General features: G+C 42.3%; 1 protein-coding gene across 1 annotated transcript; it reads left to right on the top strand.

The window, feature by feature from the left end:
* The first annotated feature begins 16,824 nt into the window (after positions 1 to 16,824).
* On the top strand, positions 16,825 to 17,801 carry LOC104455998 (peroxiredoxin-2E-1, chloroplastic). The gene has a single exon (XM_039306505.1). The coding sequence runs from the start codon at positions 16,905 to 16,907 to the stop codon at positions 17,592 to 17,594; it is 690 nt and encodes a 229-aa protein (XP_039162439.1). The 5' UTR covers positions 16,825 to 16,904; the 3' UTR covers positions 17,595 to 17,801.
* Positions 17,802 to 19,629: the final 1,828 nt, after the last annotated feature.

The following is a 19,629-nucleotide window of genomic DNA, read 5'->3' as shown; positions in this document are numbered from 1 at the left end:
TCTCCGGCCCCACCACAATTTTGTATGGAGAATTTAATGCTATAAAATTTGAGGTATGCTACCCATTATGCGAAACTCTCCGGCCCCACCACAATTTTGTATGGAGAATTTAATGCTATAAAATTTGAGTTACGCTAACCCATTATGCGAAACTCTCCGGCCCCACCACAATTTTCTATGGAGAATTTAATGCTATAAAATTTGAGGTACGCTAACCCATTTTGCGAAAATCTCCGGGCCCCACCACAATTTTCTATGGAGAATTTAATGCTATAAAATTTGAGGTAAGCTAACCCATTTTGCGAAAATCTCCGGGTCCCACCACAATTTTCTATGGAGAATTTAATGCTATAAAATTTCAGGTGTGCAAACCCATTTTGCATCAGAAAATCTTCGGGCCCCACCATAATTTTATATGGAGAATTTAAAGCTATAAAATTTCAGGTATGCAAAAGGACAATAAAGAGGGTTTGCATACCTCAAGGGTTTTGAGACCTAGCAGCATAACATTTTTGTGTGTGGTGGGGCCCGGAGATTTTGGATGCAAAATGGGTTTGCATACCTCAAATTTTATAGCATTAAAGGCTGCGTTTGATAACGTTTACTATTCAAAAAATTGTTTAAGGATATTTCTTTTAGGAACAATTTTTTAACAGAAAAATAGATTTGGTAAACTTGTTTACGGAATAGAAAAACGGAAACACGATTTGTTTCTTTTAAATTTTTGATATTTTTATTTTATTTTATTTTTCCTTTTTTTATTTTTTGTTTTTTATTTTATCTTTTTCTTTTTTCCTTTTTCTTCCTTTTGGCCGATCGCGGCCTCGGCCATGACTAGCGGCCGGCCGCCTCACCCGGCCATGGCGAGGTCGCCCCGACCCTCGATGGCGGTCGCCGTCATGGCCAAGGTCGGCGACCAGCCAAAAAAAAAGAAGAAGAAAAAAGAAAGAAAAAAAAAATAGAAGAGAAAAAATTGTTTCTCAAGTATTCCAAAACAATAAACAAGTTTTTTTTTTTAACATTTTTTTATTCCAAATGTGTCCCATGAACAGAAAACAATTAAGAATAAAAACGCAAACAAATGCATTTATTTTTTTTTTTTTGTTAGGGAATAAAAAAAACAGGAATTGTGTTCATAAACACGGGTCAAGAACACAAATAAACAGGCCCAAATTCTCTGTACAAAGAACGAAGGCCACTTTGGTTTTTGTAGTTGTCAATTGCTCTATCACTTCCCAAGAAAATATTGGGTGGGTCGAGTGCGCCATGTCACCGTGCGCCCACCCAATCAGGATGCGAAACGTGTCGCCACGTGGCTCCACTGGAGCCAAGTCCCGCTTTTGTTTTTAGCCAAACTTTGGCCTTCGCCTTCTCTCTCTTCATTAATGGTCGCGTCCTTCTCCAGCCCTTCGCATTTGAAGTGCCCCTTTCTCTTTTGTCTTCTCCCGCACAAAGTCTATCTCTCACAAAAATTGCTCGATCGCATTCGGCACGACGCCTTCATGGCCTTCGACATGACGCCTCCGATGTCCTCGAGACACTCCCTAAGGCTGCACAAAGAGGTGCTATTTTGAAAAAAATTTAGTTGGAGCCGAGGAGCAACCAGTGGAAGTGGGAGGTGAGCAGCTTCAAGCCGCGGAAGTCGTCATCGACCTCCGCCTCCCTCGACGCCAACGACCAGCACTGGCCGAGTGCCCCCCTCATTCGATGGTACTCGATCTCCGCCGCCGCCGCCGCCGCCGCCGCCGCCGCTACCGCTGCCTCCTCACTGCCCTCGCAGCTCCCGCTGGCCTCCAAGGTCCAACGGCTCGCGGACAATGTCCAGGTTTTTCCGAAACGCTATGATCATCGCACACTCTATTTTGGCTCCCTATTAAGTTGGGGGATTTACCTATTTTGCCTTTTTGCTTCTTGCTTCGGTCGATTCCTTCTCTGTTGTCGAGCTCTAAGAAAAGCAATTTCCAAATGCAGCTTGCGAGGCGGGATTACTTGGAGGCTGAGACAAGAGGCGGCGAAGGCAAAGAATCTTCAAGTCTTGCCATAACTTGCGCGAATGGACACTTAAGTCTTGCAAACTTACGAAAGATACGGCTTAAGTCTGCGTTCGAAGAAATTTAAGTGTCACTCCGGCCAAAGTCCGACCAAAAGGCTGATGTGGCATTTTTCCGGCGAAGTGAGCCTAAAACAACACCGTTTTGCACGGCGCGTGGCCAAATAATGCAAAAGCGGCGTCGTTTTGGGGTGACGCGGTAAAAAATATAAAAAATAATTAATTAAATTTAAAATTAAATTTAGTTAAAATATTAAAAAATCATAATTTTAAAATTAAAAAAATTAAAAGAAAGGGGGAGGGGGAGGGGGGCGCACCACTGCCCTTCTCACCATCGCTGGAAAGGGCCCGACGGCGAGGGGAGGGTCGGCCGAGGTCTCCGACCCTTGGCCGGGCGGCGGCGAGGCTCGCGAGCCCTCGCCCCGGATCGAGGGCAAGGGTTGCGGCCCTTGCCCGGATCCCACAAGTGGCGAGGGTCATGGCCCTTGCCTAGATCTAGCGAGGGCCGCCGACGCTCGCCGGATCTAGGCGAGGCTCGCGAGCCTTGCGTCGGTCGGCCGCGACCCCAACCGACTCTTCCCCCTCTATTGCCGGCCTTTCTCGGCGATGACGTGGAGGCGGCAACCACCACCCCTTTTGAATTTTTTAAATTTAAAAATTATTATTATTTAAATATTTTAACTAAATTTAATTTAAAATTATTATTTTTAATATTTTAACTAAATTTAAATTTAATTAATTATATATATATATTTATCATATCATTAAAAAACGACACCGTTTTTACATTATTTAGTACGTCATCATGCAAAATGGCGTCGTTTTGGGCTCATTTTGCTAGAAAAATGCCACGTCAGCCTTTTGGTTGGATTGTCACTCAAGTGATCCATTTTGCTCTGATTTTGGCACTTAAGTATACCTTTCGTAAGTTATGGCAATTAAGTGTCCCTTTGTGCAAAATTATAGCACTCTAGGAGTCCGCACGTCGGAGAGCGAACTGCAAAAGTATTCCAACGCGAAGCTCGATCGAGTCACATGCTACCTCGGCGTTCTCACCAACAAGACGCAGAAACTAGGTGAGGCAGTGCGGCGTCTGTTGTGCCTCGATGCATGTTTGCTTTCTCATTTCGATTTTTGACAGGTTCTGTGCTCCGTGTCAGATCAAGTCGCCCTTGAAGGTGAGGCTAGGATAGCACCGCTCGTCAGTGAGAAGAGGAAGTTGTTCAATGAGCTATTGACATCCAAAGGTCAGTCTTTGGTTTCTTAATTGAGTTCTCCCACTTTCCACACAAAGCACGTGGAGCGGAAGTACTTGGATACATGAGCTGATAATTCAGAAAATTTCTAGTTTGAATTGCAATTCATTTTCGGGATGATGTTCCTGTCGGATGGATGGGTAAAGATAGCTTGCTTGTATGGCAATTTTGCAGTGTGTAGTAGGAGGACAAAACTTGAGTTTAACGAGTAAGATCGAGTTGGAATATGACTGATAGAGTTTTAGCGATAAAGTGCAGATTAACTTGAGATAAGAACTACTAGTTTGTGATGCATTTTTCTGATCATTGTTAGTCTGAAAAATTGAGCTGTTTATTAGTTCAGGACTGATTATGCCTCAGAGATTCGTTAATCTATAAATGGAAACTAGATATCAAGAACAGAAATGATTTTTTACTCCGTATATCTTCTTCCTCCTCCGTTAGGATCAGTCTGATACTTTAATTGATGGTTCTATAGAAATTGAATCTCTTGGATTAAATTAATGGAAGAACTCCCAAGAAATATGATTTTCAGACAAGAGTCCAGTCACCTGTGATATAATTTCCATTTGGATTCCTTTCACATCATCAATTCACCATTGATTGCCCAATCACTAGATTGGTCGACCTAAGTTATACTAATAGTGTTTAAGTGAGAAGGACAGATCATCTTCAAGCCATTGGTTGGCTATGAGTGCAGGAGGTGCACACACGTTAATTAACTGTTCAGTTTAGTAGTTGGGCTATTTGTTAGTTAGTTGCTGAGGGACTATAGTTCAATTGGTTACTCTCTAATGGAAGCACAGAAATCGAATACCTCTATTCTTTGTGTGCTCTCTTCTCTTACTATAATAATTTGTCTCAACAGCTCTTCTCTTCAATTTCCATTCCTCCCTTTTTGAGGTTGTACGAAGTTTTTTGGTCAGAAATTTATGGGTATTTTCCTTTCCTATGATGATTTGAAGATGATTTTAATTTCAAGGAACATAAAGGTATTCTGTCGTACGAGACCATTATTTGAAGATGAAGTTCCCTCTGCTATAGAATTCCCTGATGATCTTAGTATCCGTGTCGACACTGGTGATGAGACCAGTACCAATCCTAAGATTACAAGCAAGCTGAGAAACTATGCACCAAGGTTTGCAGCATTTCCTTGCCATTGCAAAAGCTCTGGGTGTGATGCATGAATGTTTTCTCATGTTTGAATCTGTCTCAGGAGCTGGATAGCAGGAATGTGAAGACTCTTTTTCGGAGGGCGCAGTATTACATTCAGATGGCTGATCTTGATTTGGCTAAATTTGACATCAAGAAGGCACTAGAAATTGATCCCAACAATAGGTATTTTTTTTTGTTCCTTTTTCGTTCTCTAAGATGTTTCTTTTGTGGTCTGGGATATCTTGAATACTGTGGAAATATGGTGTATGTGGAAATGTGGTGCTTACACATTTAATTTGCCTTGTCAAAATAGGGATGTGAAACTGGAGTATAAAGTATTGAAGGAGAAGGTCAAGGAGTACAATAAAAAAGATGCCAAGTTCTATGGCAATATGTTTGCCAAAATGAGCAAACTAGAACCTGTTGAGGTAAGAATCAGAAAGATTCCCAGTCAGGAAATCCTTGTATCACTTCTGTCCACTTCACCTACCATCTAAAGGACAATTTATGGACATAAAAACTTTGATTTCTCTTTCCTTCTTCGTTATAGTTCAAATCTGAAAATGAAAAAAAGAAAAAAAAAAAAAAAAAAGCCTGTTAGAACACTGGAATCGGCCTTGGCACCATGACGGGGGTAGATTTCGAGGTTGCTTGGATTACGACGGATAGGTTTTGAGTTGAAAAATGAGGAACGCATGCCGATGGTAGGTTAGGTTAGGGCGAAACCGAACCGAAACCGGGAATTGCTCACCCTTAGCCTATGATGTTAATAAAACTTTAGGTCTCAAAACCCTTGAGGTATGCAAACCCTCTTTATTGTCATTAATCTTCAGGCCCCACCACACACGAAAATCTTATGTTGCTGGGTCTCAGAACACTTGAGGTATGCAAACCCTCTTTATTGTCATTTTGCATCCGAAAATCTTCAGGCCCCACCACACACGAAGATCTTATGTTGCTAGGTCTCAGAACACTTGAGGTATGCGAACCCTCTTTATTGTCATTTTGCATCCAAAAATCTCCAGGCCCCACCACACGAAAATCTTATGTTGCTAGGTCTTAGAACCCTTGAGGTATGCAAACCCTCTGCCTGCGGCGTTAATAAAACTTTAGGTCTCAAAACCCTTGAGGTATGCAAACTCTATTTATTGTCATTTTGCATCCGAAAATCTCCGAGGCCCACCACACGCGAAAATCTTATGCTGCTAGGTCTCTGAACACTTGAGGTATGCAAACCCTCTTTATTGTCATTTTGCATCCAAAAATCTTCAGGCCCCACCACACACGAAAATCTTATGCTGCTTGGTCTTGAAACCCTTGAGTATGCAAACCCTCTTTATTATCATTTTACATCCGAAAATCTCTAGGCCCCACCACACACGAAAATCTTATGTTGCTAGGTCTTAGAACACTTGAGGTATGCAAACCCTCTATATTGTCATTTTGCATCCGAAAATCTCCGGGCCCCACCACACACGAAAATCTTATGCTGCCTGCGATGTTAATAAAACTTTAGGTCTCAAAACCCTTCAGCTACGTTTGGTCCTGTTTAATTGGAATATGGCTGGATAGGATAAGGCATGAAATCCTTGGATTTTTTTTTTTAATCTTATCCATTATTTGGTTAATCGCAGTATTAAAGTCGGATATGTTCACATTTGTACATTTTTTTTTATATAAACAACATATCATTATACATAAATCTAAATGTTCATAAATGGAGATTGTGAAAATCTCTTGTAACATTATTCCTTAATTTATTTTTATATTAATTTTCCTCTTTTTTATATTATTTTCTTTATTATTTCTTTTTTCCCCTTTTATCATTCTTTAATAAAATTTTATTAAATAGCAAACTGTACTAACATACCTAAAATACAAAAAATACCTAAAATATATAATAAATATATATTTAATTTATAGATTGAATGTTTATTATAAGATAGAATTAAAGTTGAATATATAAATTAAAATATGATTAATTAAAAATAATTTCTTATTTCTTAAATTAGAATTCAAATATTATTTATATTGAAATATAATTTCAATTTTGTTAATTTAATAAGTTTGTTATTCGAGAAAAATAACTTTCATATTATGGATATTAAAAATTCTATCCACCTTTATCCTACCTCCTTATAGGATAATTTTATCTTGTCTATATCCCAATTATATCCGACTTTATCTTGTTCTGAGTGAGCACCAAATGTAAGATAGAATAAATCATATCATATTTCGAATTTTATCCCGACTGTCAAACGCAGCTGTATGCAAACCCTCTTTATTGTCATTTTGCATCTGAAAATCTCCAAACCCCACCACACACGAAAATCTTATGCTGCCTACGATGTTAATAAAACTTTAGGTCTCAAAACCCTTTAGGTATGCAAACCCTCTTTATTGTCATTTTGCATCCGAAAATCTCTAGGCCTCACCACATACGAAAATCTTATGCTGCTTGCAATGTTAATAAAACTTTAGGTATGTAAACCCCCATTCTTGTCATTTTGGACCCGAGCGCAACTTGGGCCCCACCACACACAAACCCTCTCACATCTTGACCCTCTTTCGGACTAGCCCCACCATACCCACAAACCCTCTGATATCGCGACTCTCTTAATAAAATATTAGGTAAGTAATTCCCCTCTCTTGTAATTTTGGACCCGAGCCCCACTACACACACCTTGACATCCTCTCCTTTTCTCTTGAGCAAATATTAAAGGCGCATTATATTTTTGAAAATAATTTCTGATAAAACTAATGTTTTTATTTTATTCACAGGAACAATTTCTAATTAATTTAAGGCGTTTGATGATTGTTCAAAATTTTTCTAAAATAAAATTAGGGAAAAGTGCCAAAAAAGTCATAAACTTTTTTTATACCGATTTAGTCCTAAATATTTTTACATTGTGCCAATTTAATCTTTTCCAGCCAATTTGGCTGGATTTTGCTGATTGAACGCTGGCCGGTTGACGTGACTTGATTGGCGCTAACGTGGACAACTTTAATAATATTTTAATATTTTTTATTTTTTTCTTCTTCTCTTCTTCCTCTAGTCGGTTGCCGAGCTTGGCGACTAGGTAGAGGCAACGGCCGGCGAGATCAAGGTCGACCTCGGCGGCCACCTCACCAATGGCCGCAAGGGCGGTCTCGTGCTAGGTGGTGAGGGCGAGCCTCGCTTGCTCGGCGCGAGGCCGCCCTTGAGGCCTAGGTGGCAAGGCTCGCCCTCGTCGGATCCGGCGAGGTTGAGCCTCGCCCATGGCGCGAGGTGAGCCCCACCGGCTGGCGCGAGGCCGGCTCGAGGCCACCACCTCGTGCCGAGCTAGCGGGGCTCACCCTCGCCGCCCAGGCCTCAAGGGTGGCCTTACATTGAGAGGGCGAGGCTCGCCCTCACCGGATCTGGCGAGGGTCGAGCCTTGCCCATGGCTGGGAAGGGCAAGCCCTGCCAGCTCAGCGCAAGGAGGCAGCCTGGGGAGCGGCGAGGAGGCCGGGGTGAGGGTAGAAGGATGCTGCTACATCATCACCTACTGCCTCAGCCTCTGCTGCTGCATCTTCCACCGGCTTGAGCTACCGCGTCTAATTTAGGGCTTGAGGTCAAAGAAGAAGACAAAGAAGAAGGAGAAACAAAGAAAATCACGAAGGACAAAAAGTAGAGAAAACGAAGATGAAGAACAAGATGAAACCCTCGGAGGAGAGGGCACGTATGGAGATGAGATTACAGAGCGACGCGGAGAAGGAGAGGGAGGGAGAGAGACTCGACCCTCGCCAGATCCGGCGAGGTCGACCTTGACCTCGCCGGCCATCACCTCCGGTCGGTTCGGCGACCGGCTGGAGGAAGAAGAAAAAAATAAAAATTCAAAAATTCAAAAATTCAAAAATTCAAAAATTCAAAAATTCAAAAATTAAAATATTATCAAAAGTTATCCACGTCACCACCGATCGGACCATGTCGATCGGGGTGTCCGTCCCGATAAAATTCGGCCAAAATTGGCCGGAAATGACTAAATTGGCACAACATAAATGGTTTAAGACTAAATCGACACCAAAAAAAATGTTTAGGACTAAATCGACATAAAGCCAAAAGTTTTATGACTTTTTTGACACTTTTCCCAATAAAATGACATTTGCACTGTCCTGAAAATTTCTATTTCAAACTTATGTCTTTTGATTTTTTAATAATTTTATCACTTCCCCCTCCCTTTTTTTCTTTTCTTTCCATTATTATTCTTCAAGCTTTGGCCAAACGAGGGCCCTAGGCTAGTGCCACGCCTCATCGACAACTAGGTGAGGCTCGCTGGCCAGGCAAGGCTTGTCGGTGGCCAAGGGAGGCCCGGGCCAGGCTCACCTAGCCATCAGTGAGCTTGTTAGACCTTGCCCGGCCGGTCACCGGCAATTGGTAGTGATGGACGACAACGGCGACGATAGTAGTGGAAGAACAGAGAAGGAACAAGCAAGAAGAAAATAAGAGAAAAGAGAAAAATAGATTGACTTAATTTTGGAATTGTTCTCGAAAGTAAATAATTAACTTTTTTAAATTTTTTATTATACTCCAAATTTATTTCTAGAAACAAATTCATTCCAAGAAACAAATTTGTTTTCCAAAATAAAAAATTTATCAAATATATTTTTGTTTCAAATTTATTTTCGAAAATAGAAGAATAATTTTTTACGGATTGACAAGTTGCCAAATGTAATTCCGGACCCAAGCCCCGTTACACACAAAACCTGTCACATCCTCTCTCTCATGAGAAAATATTTGATAGTCCCCGACTGTCAAGTGTGATCTCGAGCTAATCATAAAGTGCCACGTGAAGATATGACCAGAGGGACTTCTTCTTGCCCGAATTGAAAAAAAAAAAAAACATGTTTTTCTTTCCCCCATCACTAGACTTACATACACTACCTACACGCATTTATTTCCCTCTGTTGTATTCTTTCTCCTTCCTTCTCTGCAGAAGAAAAGGGAAACGTCCTCAAAGGCGTCTCTCCCCCTCTCCTAAATTCAAATTTTGGATCTACCTTTTGCTCTTAGATTTTGCTTCTCCATTCCTCTGCTCCGGCGTCGATTACCTCTCCAGCGTTCCAAATCCTTTGTCTCACTCGGAAGATGCCCTACAGGATTTCCTTTTCTTCTACGTTCTTGTTCCATTCTCTATCACTCCGAGGTCTCCCGCCAGTCGTCTTCTATCTCTTCTGCAAGAGTTCTCAAAGGACATTAAAAATGGAAAACCAGTGGTTAATTCAAGTACTCCAAACCATAAATAGAATGGAAGCAAAACCTCTTCAACCACACAACAAAAGGAGCCCCTTTTCACCAAAAAAAGAAAAAAGAAGCAACACCTGTTAGGAGGCTCCATTTCGCATGCTCAAAACATCACCAACTTTGTCCTCTCCTTCACCACCACCTTTGTCTTCGTTGTCCTCACCCTCGTTTGCCGGCAACACCACCAGCCATGGCCTGAAATTCGTGATGTCACTGTCCTCGACTTCTTGACAACCTCTTCAATGCGGAAACACATGTCCGCCATTAAAAGAGCACAGGAGCAGCGACAAGCACTAGAGCAGCCACAGACGCCAGAGCCGCAATGGACGCTGGAGTAGAGGGCCGAAGGAGCAAAATCTGAGAGTGAAGGTAGATCTAAAATTTGAATTAAGGAGAGGGAGAGAGAACGCCTTTGCTGGAGAGAGAGAAGGTCGTTTCCCTTTTGTTCTTCAGAGAAGGAAGAGGAGAGGATACAAGAGAGGGAAATAAATACGTGCAGGGTAGTGTGGGCAAGTCTTTTTTTTTTTTTTTTGTCGGTCTCTGCTCATCTCTTCTACACTCACTCTCGATTTTCCCTTCCTCTTGCGGGGCATGGAAGTCGAAACCCACTCCTGAAACTTACTCGTTCCCACCCCATCTCCTCCTGAGAATGTGGGGATTTGAACCCCTCACCTCTCCCTTCCATGCTGGAAGGGTGGCCACTGGGGGTGTGGGCAAGTCTAATGATAGGAGAAAGAAAAATATTTTTGTCTAGGGTAAGAAGCAGGCCCTCTCGTCATAGCGCACGTGACACTTCGTGATTGGTTCAAGATCACCTTTGAATCGGTGATCCGAGATCACCTAATATTTTCTCATAACGTCACCAAGTTTAAATTTGTCCCTCTTTGTTCACAATTTCCAAGTTGGATTCAAACTTTCATGTTTCACTAAAAATGAATCGGCCTTGCGTAGGAGCGATACAACGATGTGGAGAAAAGAAATGCGAACGCTCAAAACAAAGATGACATGATCGGAACTTTTTTCCCCAAGGAAAGTGCCTAGGAATCACCGCCCACGATCACACACAAAGCCCGTTTGGTTCAGCTTTCCCAAGGGGCTTTGAGCCCCCAAAGCCCCTTGGGGAAAATTTTTTGCGTTTGGTTCGGCTTTTCGAGTCTCCATTTGGCATTTGGAATGCTTTGAAAGCTCAAAGCGAGTTCGGACTGCTTTGGGCTTTCGGCGTTTTCAAATGCTAGTCTAGGGTTTAATAAATTTTTCTTTCCAATATTGCCCTTATTAATAATTATGTTTTCCTTTTCGCCTCGAAAAACACTTGTTCATTGTCTTCTTCCTTCTTTCTCACGAAGCTCGGTCGGCGAGTGGCACTCGGCCGAGAGGCCGGATCGGCCGTGGGAAGCTTTTGCCTAAGGTCGCACAACCTCAAGCGAGGTGGCCCGAGGTATGGCGACCTCGGGTGTTGCCTGGTCGTGCCACCCGGGCGGCGTCGCACAGGTTGTGCCACCCGGGCGGCGTCGCTGGGTCGCTCGACCTCGGTGGCGTCGCTGAGGCCGCACGACCTCAAGCGACGCCCAGGGTCACGCCCGAGGTTCGAGCGACCTAGGCGATGCAGCCGACGGCGACGGCGGCACTCAACACCCCAAGAAAACGACGGCGAGAAAATCCTTCCCGAAACCCGCGACGATCGGAAGAAAATGGCGACGGCCGCGAGTTCAAGCGCGCTACTGGAGGCCGGAGAAGGATCGAGAGAAATCGACCCGGGCGACGTCGCCGAGGTCGTGCGGCCTCGGGCGGAGTCGCTGGGTCGCTCGACCTCGGGCGGCGTCGCTTGAGGCTGCACGACTCGGGCGGCGTCGCCCGGGTCGCGCGACCAGTGTCGCCTGAGGTCGGCGACCTGAGGCGAGCCGCCTTCCTCCACTGCCACCGCCAGTGCCACCACCACTAGCCGCCTCTCCATCACCACTAGCCGCCTCCCCACCACCACCAGCCCCATTCTTGAAGCATTTGCATCTCCTCCTCCTTTTTCTTTTCCTTTATTTTTTCCTTTTTCTTTTCACCTCAAAATTACTTTGCAAAATACACACAAAAATGAGTTCCCAAACACACTTTGCATTCCCCAAATGCTCATTCACTCAAGGATACTTGGGGAAATACAAAGCCATTTCCCCAAAGTTGAACCAAACGGGGCTGAAGAGGCCAAGCCGAAAGCGGGAACAGATGCGGCATGTTGAGGAGCGACGGATGGAAGGGAAGACGATGATGAACCCCCTCGACCGTAGGATTGCCGCGGCTATCGAAGATCCGCGTCGCCTTGTTGCACTTGATTTTAGCCACAAGAGCGAACTTAGGTTCAGAGAGAGAGAGAGAGAGAGAATGAGGGAGAACTGCAGTGGGTAGCTATGTAGTACCGACATGGACACGCGACATGCGACGCGACACGACACGACACATCGACACGTTATTTATTAAAAATAGAGAATTTCGACACGTTCTGACACGTTATATATTAAATATATTTTTATATAATAATAATAATAGCATAGAATTAATTTACATGAAAAATATTAAATAATATCATTCATTATTTTAATTTGTTACAATAATACATAAAACTTAGAGGAAAAAAACTTTGTTTAAAGAAAAATGCTGAAATGATATTTTTAAATTTATTTATTTATCATATATAGCATTTTTTATTACTTCTTTCATAGTAAAAGACTTAAAAAAAAACTAAAACAATTAAAAAAAAAACAAAACTGAAAAAAAAAATTGACCCGTGCATGTATATTTATAGCAATTTTATTACTTCTTTTATTACTTCTTTTGTATATATTTATATTTTGACCCCTCAAATATTATAAATTTTTAAAATTGACCCCGTGCGTGTCGGAATCGCGTATCGGAATTCTGGACTCGCATGTCGGAGCGTGTCGAAGAGAGTTGACCACGTGTCAGATTTTTCGACACTCGTTGACCGTGTGTCGGAGCGTGTCGGACGTGTCGGACACGTGTCGGAGTGTTGGACATGACACGAAGGCTTCCGGAGAATGTCCGTGCTACATAGGTGGGTAGCAAGGGCTAGAGGTGTGCAGAAGGGAAGTGATATGGAAACCCAAGACAGAGAAAGTTCGGACAAACTGCGGAATGTACGAACTTGACGGATTTTCTTTTCAAAGGGCGATTTTATCTGCGACTATTTTGGCCCTGAAATTATACATGTTTTTCCAATCAAGTCCTTTAGCTTTTAATTTCTCTAAGTAAACCTTTAAATTTGCATGAATTTTCTAATCAAATCTCTTCGGCACCGATTATAGTTAATTCAAACTGATGTGGCCGTCGGACCATCTCCAAGAAAGATATGGAAAAGTTATTCCATGGTAAATAATCCGTGAAGGCAAGATTTCATAATGCAATCCATGGTGGCTTTTGCACGAAGGGTATTCTTTTTCTTTACAAGGTCGTATGCTGGCATGACTGGACAGCCATGTTAGTTCATGTTGAAAGATATTATTGCCGAAAGGGTTAAATTAGAAAATTCATGCAAGTTCAAGACTTGATTATGCAAATTAAAAGTTTAAGGATGGGATTGAGAAAGGCGCCTTAAGTTCAAGGAAGAAAAGACTGTCACCTTAAATTTGCCAAAGAAATATAATCATGTAATTTTCTGGAGCGATAATTCAGTTTATTTGGTTAAAATTGTGTGTCTTATTGATTAGTTGGGAAAATTAGTTCTTGAAAGAGAAAACTATGTACCGACTAAAATCAGTTTCCAAACTTTTATGCATCTAAACATTGAATAGGTATAACAATACATTTTAAGGAAAATAACTTTCAAAGCATTTTAAACAAACTTGGTGATTCTAAGTAATTTTAAGTGTGCAATGCACATTGAATTTAGGGGGAAGTCAGAAGTATTGTTAGATATTCTAAAGACATTATTTTGTAATAATTCATATTTTGTATCGGATTTCATGTGATTATATGAATCACACAATTTCATTTCTCTATAATCATACATCTAAGCCTTATAAATCTAAGTTCATCTATTGCTTCCATCTATAAATTTTTTTCACATATTGAATAAAACATGGGTTTTGCTATTGAGCTAAATGCTTTGGCATTGGCATGGTGTTTGTCTATCTTGTTTATTGATTTGACCTGTAAACCATCTCAAAACTGGCACCATTAAAATTTGCCTTGATGACATCTCCGAGGTATGGTTTTAGACTTCATTACGATTATTAACGAGAGAAATATTAAATTCCCTTTTCTTTTGCGGGGGCCCTGGGGGAGGGGGTTTGTGCGAAGGGGTGTAAACTCGATGGAAGACAAGGAGAGATCTAGCTTAATATATAATAAACTGTTAGGAAGGTAAAAGGCATAGCCATGGCTACATCTCTGGATTTGATCTGACAATCTGGTGGTCAACATTGATTTGATGGTGGGGTTTGGAAATGGATTTGCGGACGAGAGTTTGGTTAGAAGGACATCCAACCATTTTGGATTCAAAGTCTTTTCAAGGCTGCAAGAACAGATCCATTTCTTCCTCCCTGAAGTTGTGCATCTAACTTCGAGGAACAAATGAAAAAGAAGTGGCAACATGGAATCCCGAGAAATGAAATTAGGATAGACACGTTAATATTTCTTGATAAATAAATAACAAAAATAAATTTAAAATAATTACTTAAAATAATTAATAAATAGATAATATTTTCATTATCAATAATAATTTATATATAAATATTTTTATGAATAATAAAAATATTTTCTGTTTATTCATTTTTATAAACAATATAAATAATTATATTTAGGAAAATGTGTTTTAAAGCGTTCATTTTTTATGAAACAAATACATAATTCAATGAATAATGGACTCGGTGAAATGCAATAAATAATGGATTCCAATTTTGGTGAAATGCGTGCTTCATGTTACTTCTACGCAAAAGCTGGGGCTAAACCATATTCCAATTTATGCTTTCCTGTTATGTTGGAACAAGCATAATGTAGTATTTTGGATATAAATGGGACAAGACGTACTCTATATTCTTGGAGAGGAGTCTATAATCTCAAAATTAATGTAATTGGTTGAAGTGTCTAGAGCTATAGTTTAGGAATTAAAGGTTACCTATTCAAATCCACTGTTTGCATATAGAATCCTCTAATTCTAGCCACATGCACAAACTAAAATTTGGACTTCATCAATTCTTAAAACTTATGAAGGTTTTATGGATTTCCAAGTAATAGGTGCTATGCACCCATACCCTTGTGTTATAAAAATAGAAAGGGACAATTATTTAATCAATCATAAACCTATTGTCAATATAATTTTAAGTCTTTATGCAAAATTCCACTATAATCACTCTAGCCAATTGTAAGCAAAATTGTTGATTAGTGTGTTATGTAGGACAACTGTGATGATTGGACTATCAACAATTTATAGTTGCAATTAGTTAGAAAACTATATTAAAATTTCACGCAAATGTTTATATTACATTAGTAAAATTAGAAAGTTTAGAATTGAATTGGTATTTGTACAATATGTTTAGGACTAATGAGATAATCATCAAAAGAACTAGATTATCCATGGGTAGAAGGAATTTTATCTTGATTGGGTCCTAATTTGTCATAATAAGAAGGCTGCACAAATTATATCAATTTGGCCTGGTCCAAGTGGACAAAATAGGAGTACTCAAGCACCCACCCAAGGGTCTTATATTTGATTAGCTCAAAATAGCCTCTCCCATTTGATGCAAGATGGATGCCACATAAATACTGTGCAAACGTTCACGACTCGTGCTCAAAACTTGATGGAAATGGTTACCTTAATTAGTGATAAATGCAATGTGGACAAAAATTAGCTACGAGCATTTCGAATGAACAAGAATTTATCTTTATTTGATCAATGCGGTGAAAAGATAATCAAGCTCTTTCTTTTCCCTTTTTTCTCCCTCCCAATGGTTCGGGAGTGCTATTGAAGAGACATTTCGTAGAAAAGACCAAATGTGTCACGATCGATTACTAGACACATCTAAGACACATAAATTTAATGCACGGCGTTGGGTCACGTGGGTTGCACATAGAGTCCGGGATCTCACGGATCGCGTGCATTCGGTTTATGATAATTGAAAGGAGAACTGGATTCGAAAGAGAGGACGGGAGGCGAAGATGCCCCCTCCTGGAGTAGAGCTGGAGCAGGAGGGATCTTTTCTAGAAAAGAGACGGAAGATATTCGGCTCCCCAAGCCTTGCCATGGTCTCACGTCGCCATCCTCTTTCACAAGTTGAAAGGCGACTCGGGCTTGTAACTGGTGTGGAGATTTACGAAGTCTCCGTCGCGCAAAGGGTTTGAAATTTCTCGGTACGTGGCATCAGTCGAACGGGCTTTTCGACGGGGGATGACAGATTTTTCTTCAGGCCCTTTGGTGGCATCCAAAGCACAAGCGGCTGAAGAGCCAGACAAACCAAAAAAAAGTGAGTACAGCCAAAAGAAGAAAGGAGGTGGAATCTTAAAAAGGAATATTTGTAGAATAATTATACATATACTTTCCGAACTTTAATTTGATCTATAATATAGTCTCCTCAACTCATAAGTTGTTCAATTTGATCCTTCAACTTTTAGCCCGCCTGAACTTTTAATTTATTTAATATGACTCTTGAATTTTTGATAAATATTCCATCTAATTCTTGAAATATTATATCTCTGGATTCAATATAATCGATGGATTATTTAATCTAGCGATTAAATTGAACATCGAAAATTGCATTGAATAAAAATTCGAGGATCGTATTGAAAAATTTAAAATTCATGGATTTATTATAATTGAATTAAAATTTAGGAAATTTTTTCACGACTGAATACCATCACCCTTCAGGTGTGGGTGTCTATAGTTTCGGTTTCGGAGAAGCCCAGGTAACAAAAAAGAAGGAGAGTTGTCGACATGAGAAGGCTCAGGAGCGGCCCACGTGTCCCTCCTGGCTGTAGAGATCTTCCTCCCCATTCCTCATCGTCATGTCCGCCCTAATGAAAATTTGCAAAATAAAAATGAGAAAGACAAAAAAAAAAATAAAAAGTTTATATTTTATATTTTTAGAACAAAGAAGAATTGTGCCATATCTCCCCGTCGCCCCAACGCCCCTTCCCACATCCTCGCAGCCCTTGTCTCTCTCTCTCTCTAGCAGCAGCGATGGCAGCTTCTCTCTCCATCTCCAGACTCCTCACCACCACCTCCGCCACCAAAACCGCCGCCGCCGCCGCCGCCCTTCTCCCTCGCAAATCCCTCTCCTTCACCTCCCTCGCCGTCCCCCCGCTCCTCCCTCGCCGTCGCCGTCCCCGCCGCCCCGGCAAGCCCCTCCGCCTCTCCACCGCCGCCACCCCCGCCCGCGCCTCCATCTCCGTTGGCGACAAGCTCCCGGACGCCACCCTCTCCTACTTCGACCCCGCCGGCGAGCTCCAGACCACCACCGTCTCCGCCCTCACCGCCGGGAAGAAGTCGATCCTCTTCGCCGTCCCGGGGGCCTTCACCCCGACCTGCTCCCAGAAGCACCTCCCCGGGTTCGTGGAGAAGGCCGGGGAGCTGAAGGCGAAGGGGGTGGACACCATCGCCTGCGTCTCGGTGAACGACGCCTTCGTGATGCGGGCGTGGAAGGAGAACCTGGGGATCGGCGACGAGGTCCTGCTGCTGTCGGATGGGAACGGGGACTTCACCAGGGCGATCGGGTGCGAGCTCGACCTGAGCGACAAGCCCATCGGGCTCGGGGTGCGGTCGCGGCGGTACGCGCTGCTCGCGGAGGACGGCGTCGTGAAGGTGCTCAACCTGGAGGAAGGCGGGGCCTTCACCTTCAGCAGTGCCGAGGATATGCTCAAAGTTCTGTAGATGCTTTCAAGGTTCCATTTTCTTTTGCCTTTAGATTTGGCTGGTGTCGAGAGAGGTGAGGATCTTGTTGGGTTTTGAGTTCGATAGAGCTTTTCGTTCCGACTTGTGCTTAATAAATTGAGATGGAATTGGAACTGCGGTTCAGTGCAGACGACATGAATACGGGATTTTCCTTCTGGCATTTCAAGATTGTTGCCTTTCTCTGTGTCGATTTCGTTTCGAATGTCAGGCATTAGCGCAGGCCATTAGAGTGTTACCCCTTCTGGTTTTAGGGGATGTCTCGGAGAGAAGAGGGATTTGATTGTGCAGTTGTGAATTGGTGAGAATGACGATGTTATTCCTGAGTCCAGCAATGCACGAGTCAACGCCTTCTTTACAGACCCTGAAAACGTTCTCTGCGGTACGAATTGGAAGTTTCATCTCCTCCAAGGTTGGATCTTTCTAAGTTGTGTGGATGGCACTGCGCCGTATTGTGTCTTTCCAAGATCCTAATGCCTTTCCGGCTCTGTGATCTTGGCCCGGCCTTCTGGTTCGACCGCCTGTTTTGTTACGGTGAGGGGTGTAATTAACTGGGGACAAAAAATAACTAGATGGCGATTCATGGTTTGGTTTCGGGTCAATTGTATTAGGACCACATGAATTGGCAGGTAGGTTGGTTGTTGAATTGGCAGGTAGGACCACATTTCCGTCTGATTAGCAGAGCGGCAGTAGAAGAAAGAGGGGGTAGCTTTAATGGTGAAACATAGGTTTAGAGCCCTCTATATACCTCGGGTTCTCTACCATCACCGATCTGAAAATGTCGGACCGTGTGTGATCGTTCATTCTGTGCGTGTGAACCTCCACGTTTTCATGTTGTCCGTCGATTCTTGGTTGGGGTACTTACCATCGTCCGGTTTCGGCTTCTCTGCACCTACAACCAGGGCAGTGCAGTTTCAGATGCGTTCGAGTAGTACCAGCAGTTTCAATAGTCCTCTTTTTCAATGGCCTGCCTCGATCAGCAATGCCCCATGGAACGACATCAAAATGATCTCATCAATCCTTAACCAGCTTGATCATGGTGGTGCGATTAGCGAATTGAGAAACCTATTTTTGGGGCGAATGCGTGAGGGAATGCTGTTCGGCCTTTTGTTGGTGCGAAAAATTTGCCAAGAGCTGGGTGACGCCCCATGCACAAGCTCTCGGGTTGCTCTACCGGAGGGTCAAAATCCTCCTGGGGAAACCCTCCGGGTACGTTTAAATTCCACTTTTCTGAAGCAACTAACAATCTTTACCAGAGATGTTCACATGTTTTGTGCTCTAAAGAACCGAACACAAATCAAGAACATGGGTCATCTATCAATCCTTTCGCTATGGGATCTTGATTTACTTAAACATCACAAGAAAGCCAGTCGATTTATGTAGGGAAGTCCAGCCGTCCTTGATTAATTAAAGAATAATACACGGAAGGCAACAGTCATGCATTTGCAGAATTTAAACCACTAATGAAGTCAATTAATCAAACCGACCAACACCCAGTCCCATTCCCCTACCTATCTTCGAACCTGAATGCAGGCCTTCTGGGCACTTTGTTGGCTGCTTTAACCTCAATGCAAATATCTGAGTTTCTCGGTGACGATCAATCCATTCACCCTTACTGCTGCTTCTAAAAGCCCGATGAAGGTCGGTTTTGATCGGTGGAATGACATGACAATCTCGAGCAGAATCCAGAAGCCCATTAAATGAAGCGATCTGCTAGAAATAGAACAATATGGACCATGAGACTGGCAGGAAGCCAACTGAAGCCAGCCAAACTTTGGTCACCCAATTTCATGAATTTCGAAGAAAAACAATTAGAACTCTTCTTGTAACTTAAATAACATCCCAGTGTTGAAAGACTTGAAAAATTATTTATCTGCTATTTATCTGCTAAAGATGAAGAGTTGGTCCCAGGAAACAATAACATGATTAAGGAAAGAAGGGATTACCTTGGAGTACCGACAGCATTAAGAAGTACCAGTGGAAGGAATGTCAACAGCACCCTGCTCTGAGATGTTCT

The sequence above is a fragment of the Eucalyptus grandis genome, chromosome 1 (assembly GCF_016545825.1).
Source record: "Eucalyptus grandis isolate ANBG69807.140 chromosome 1, ASM1654582v1, whole genome shotgun sequence".
Lineage (NCBI taxonomy): Eukaryota > Viridiplantae > Streptophyta > Magnoliopsida > Myrtales > Myrtaceae > Eucalyptus > Eucalyptus grandis.
This window is presented reverse-complemented; position numbering and strand designations above follow the sequence as displayed.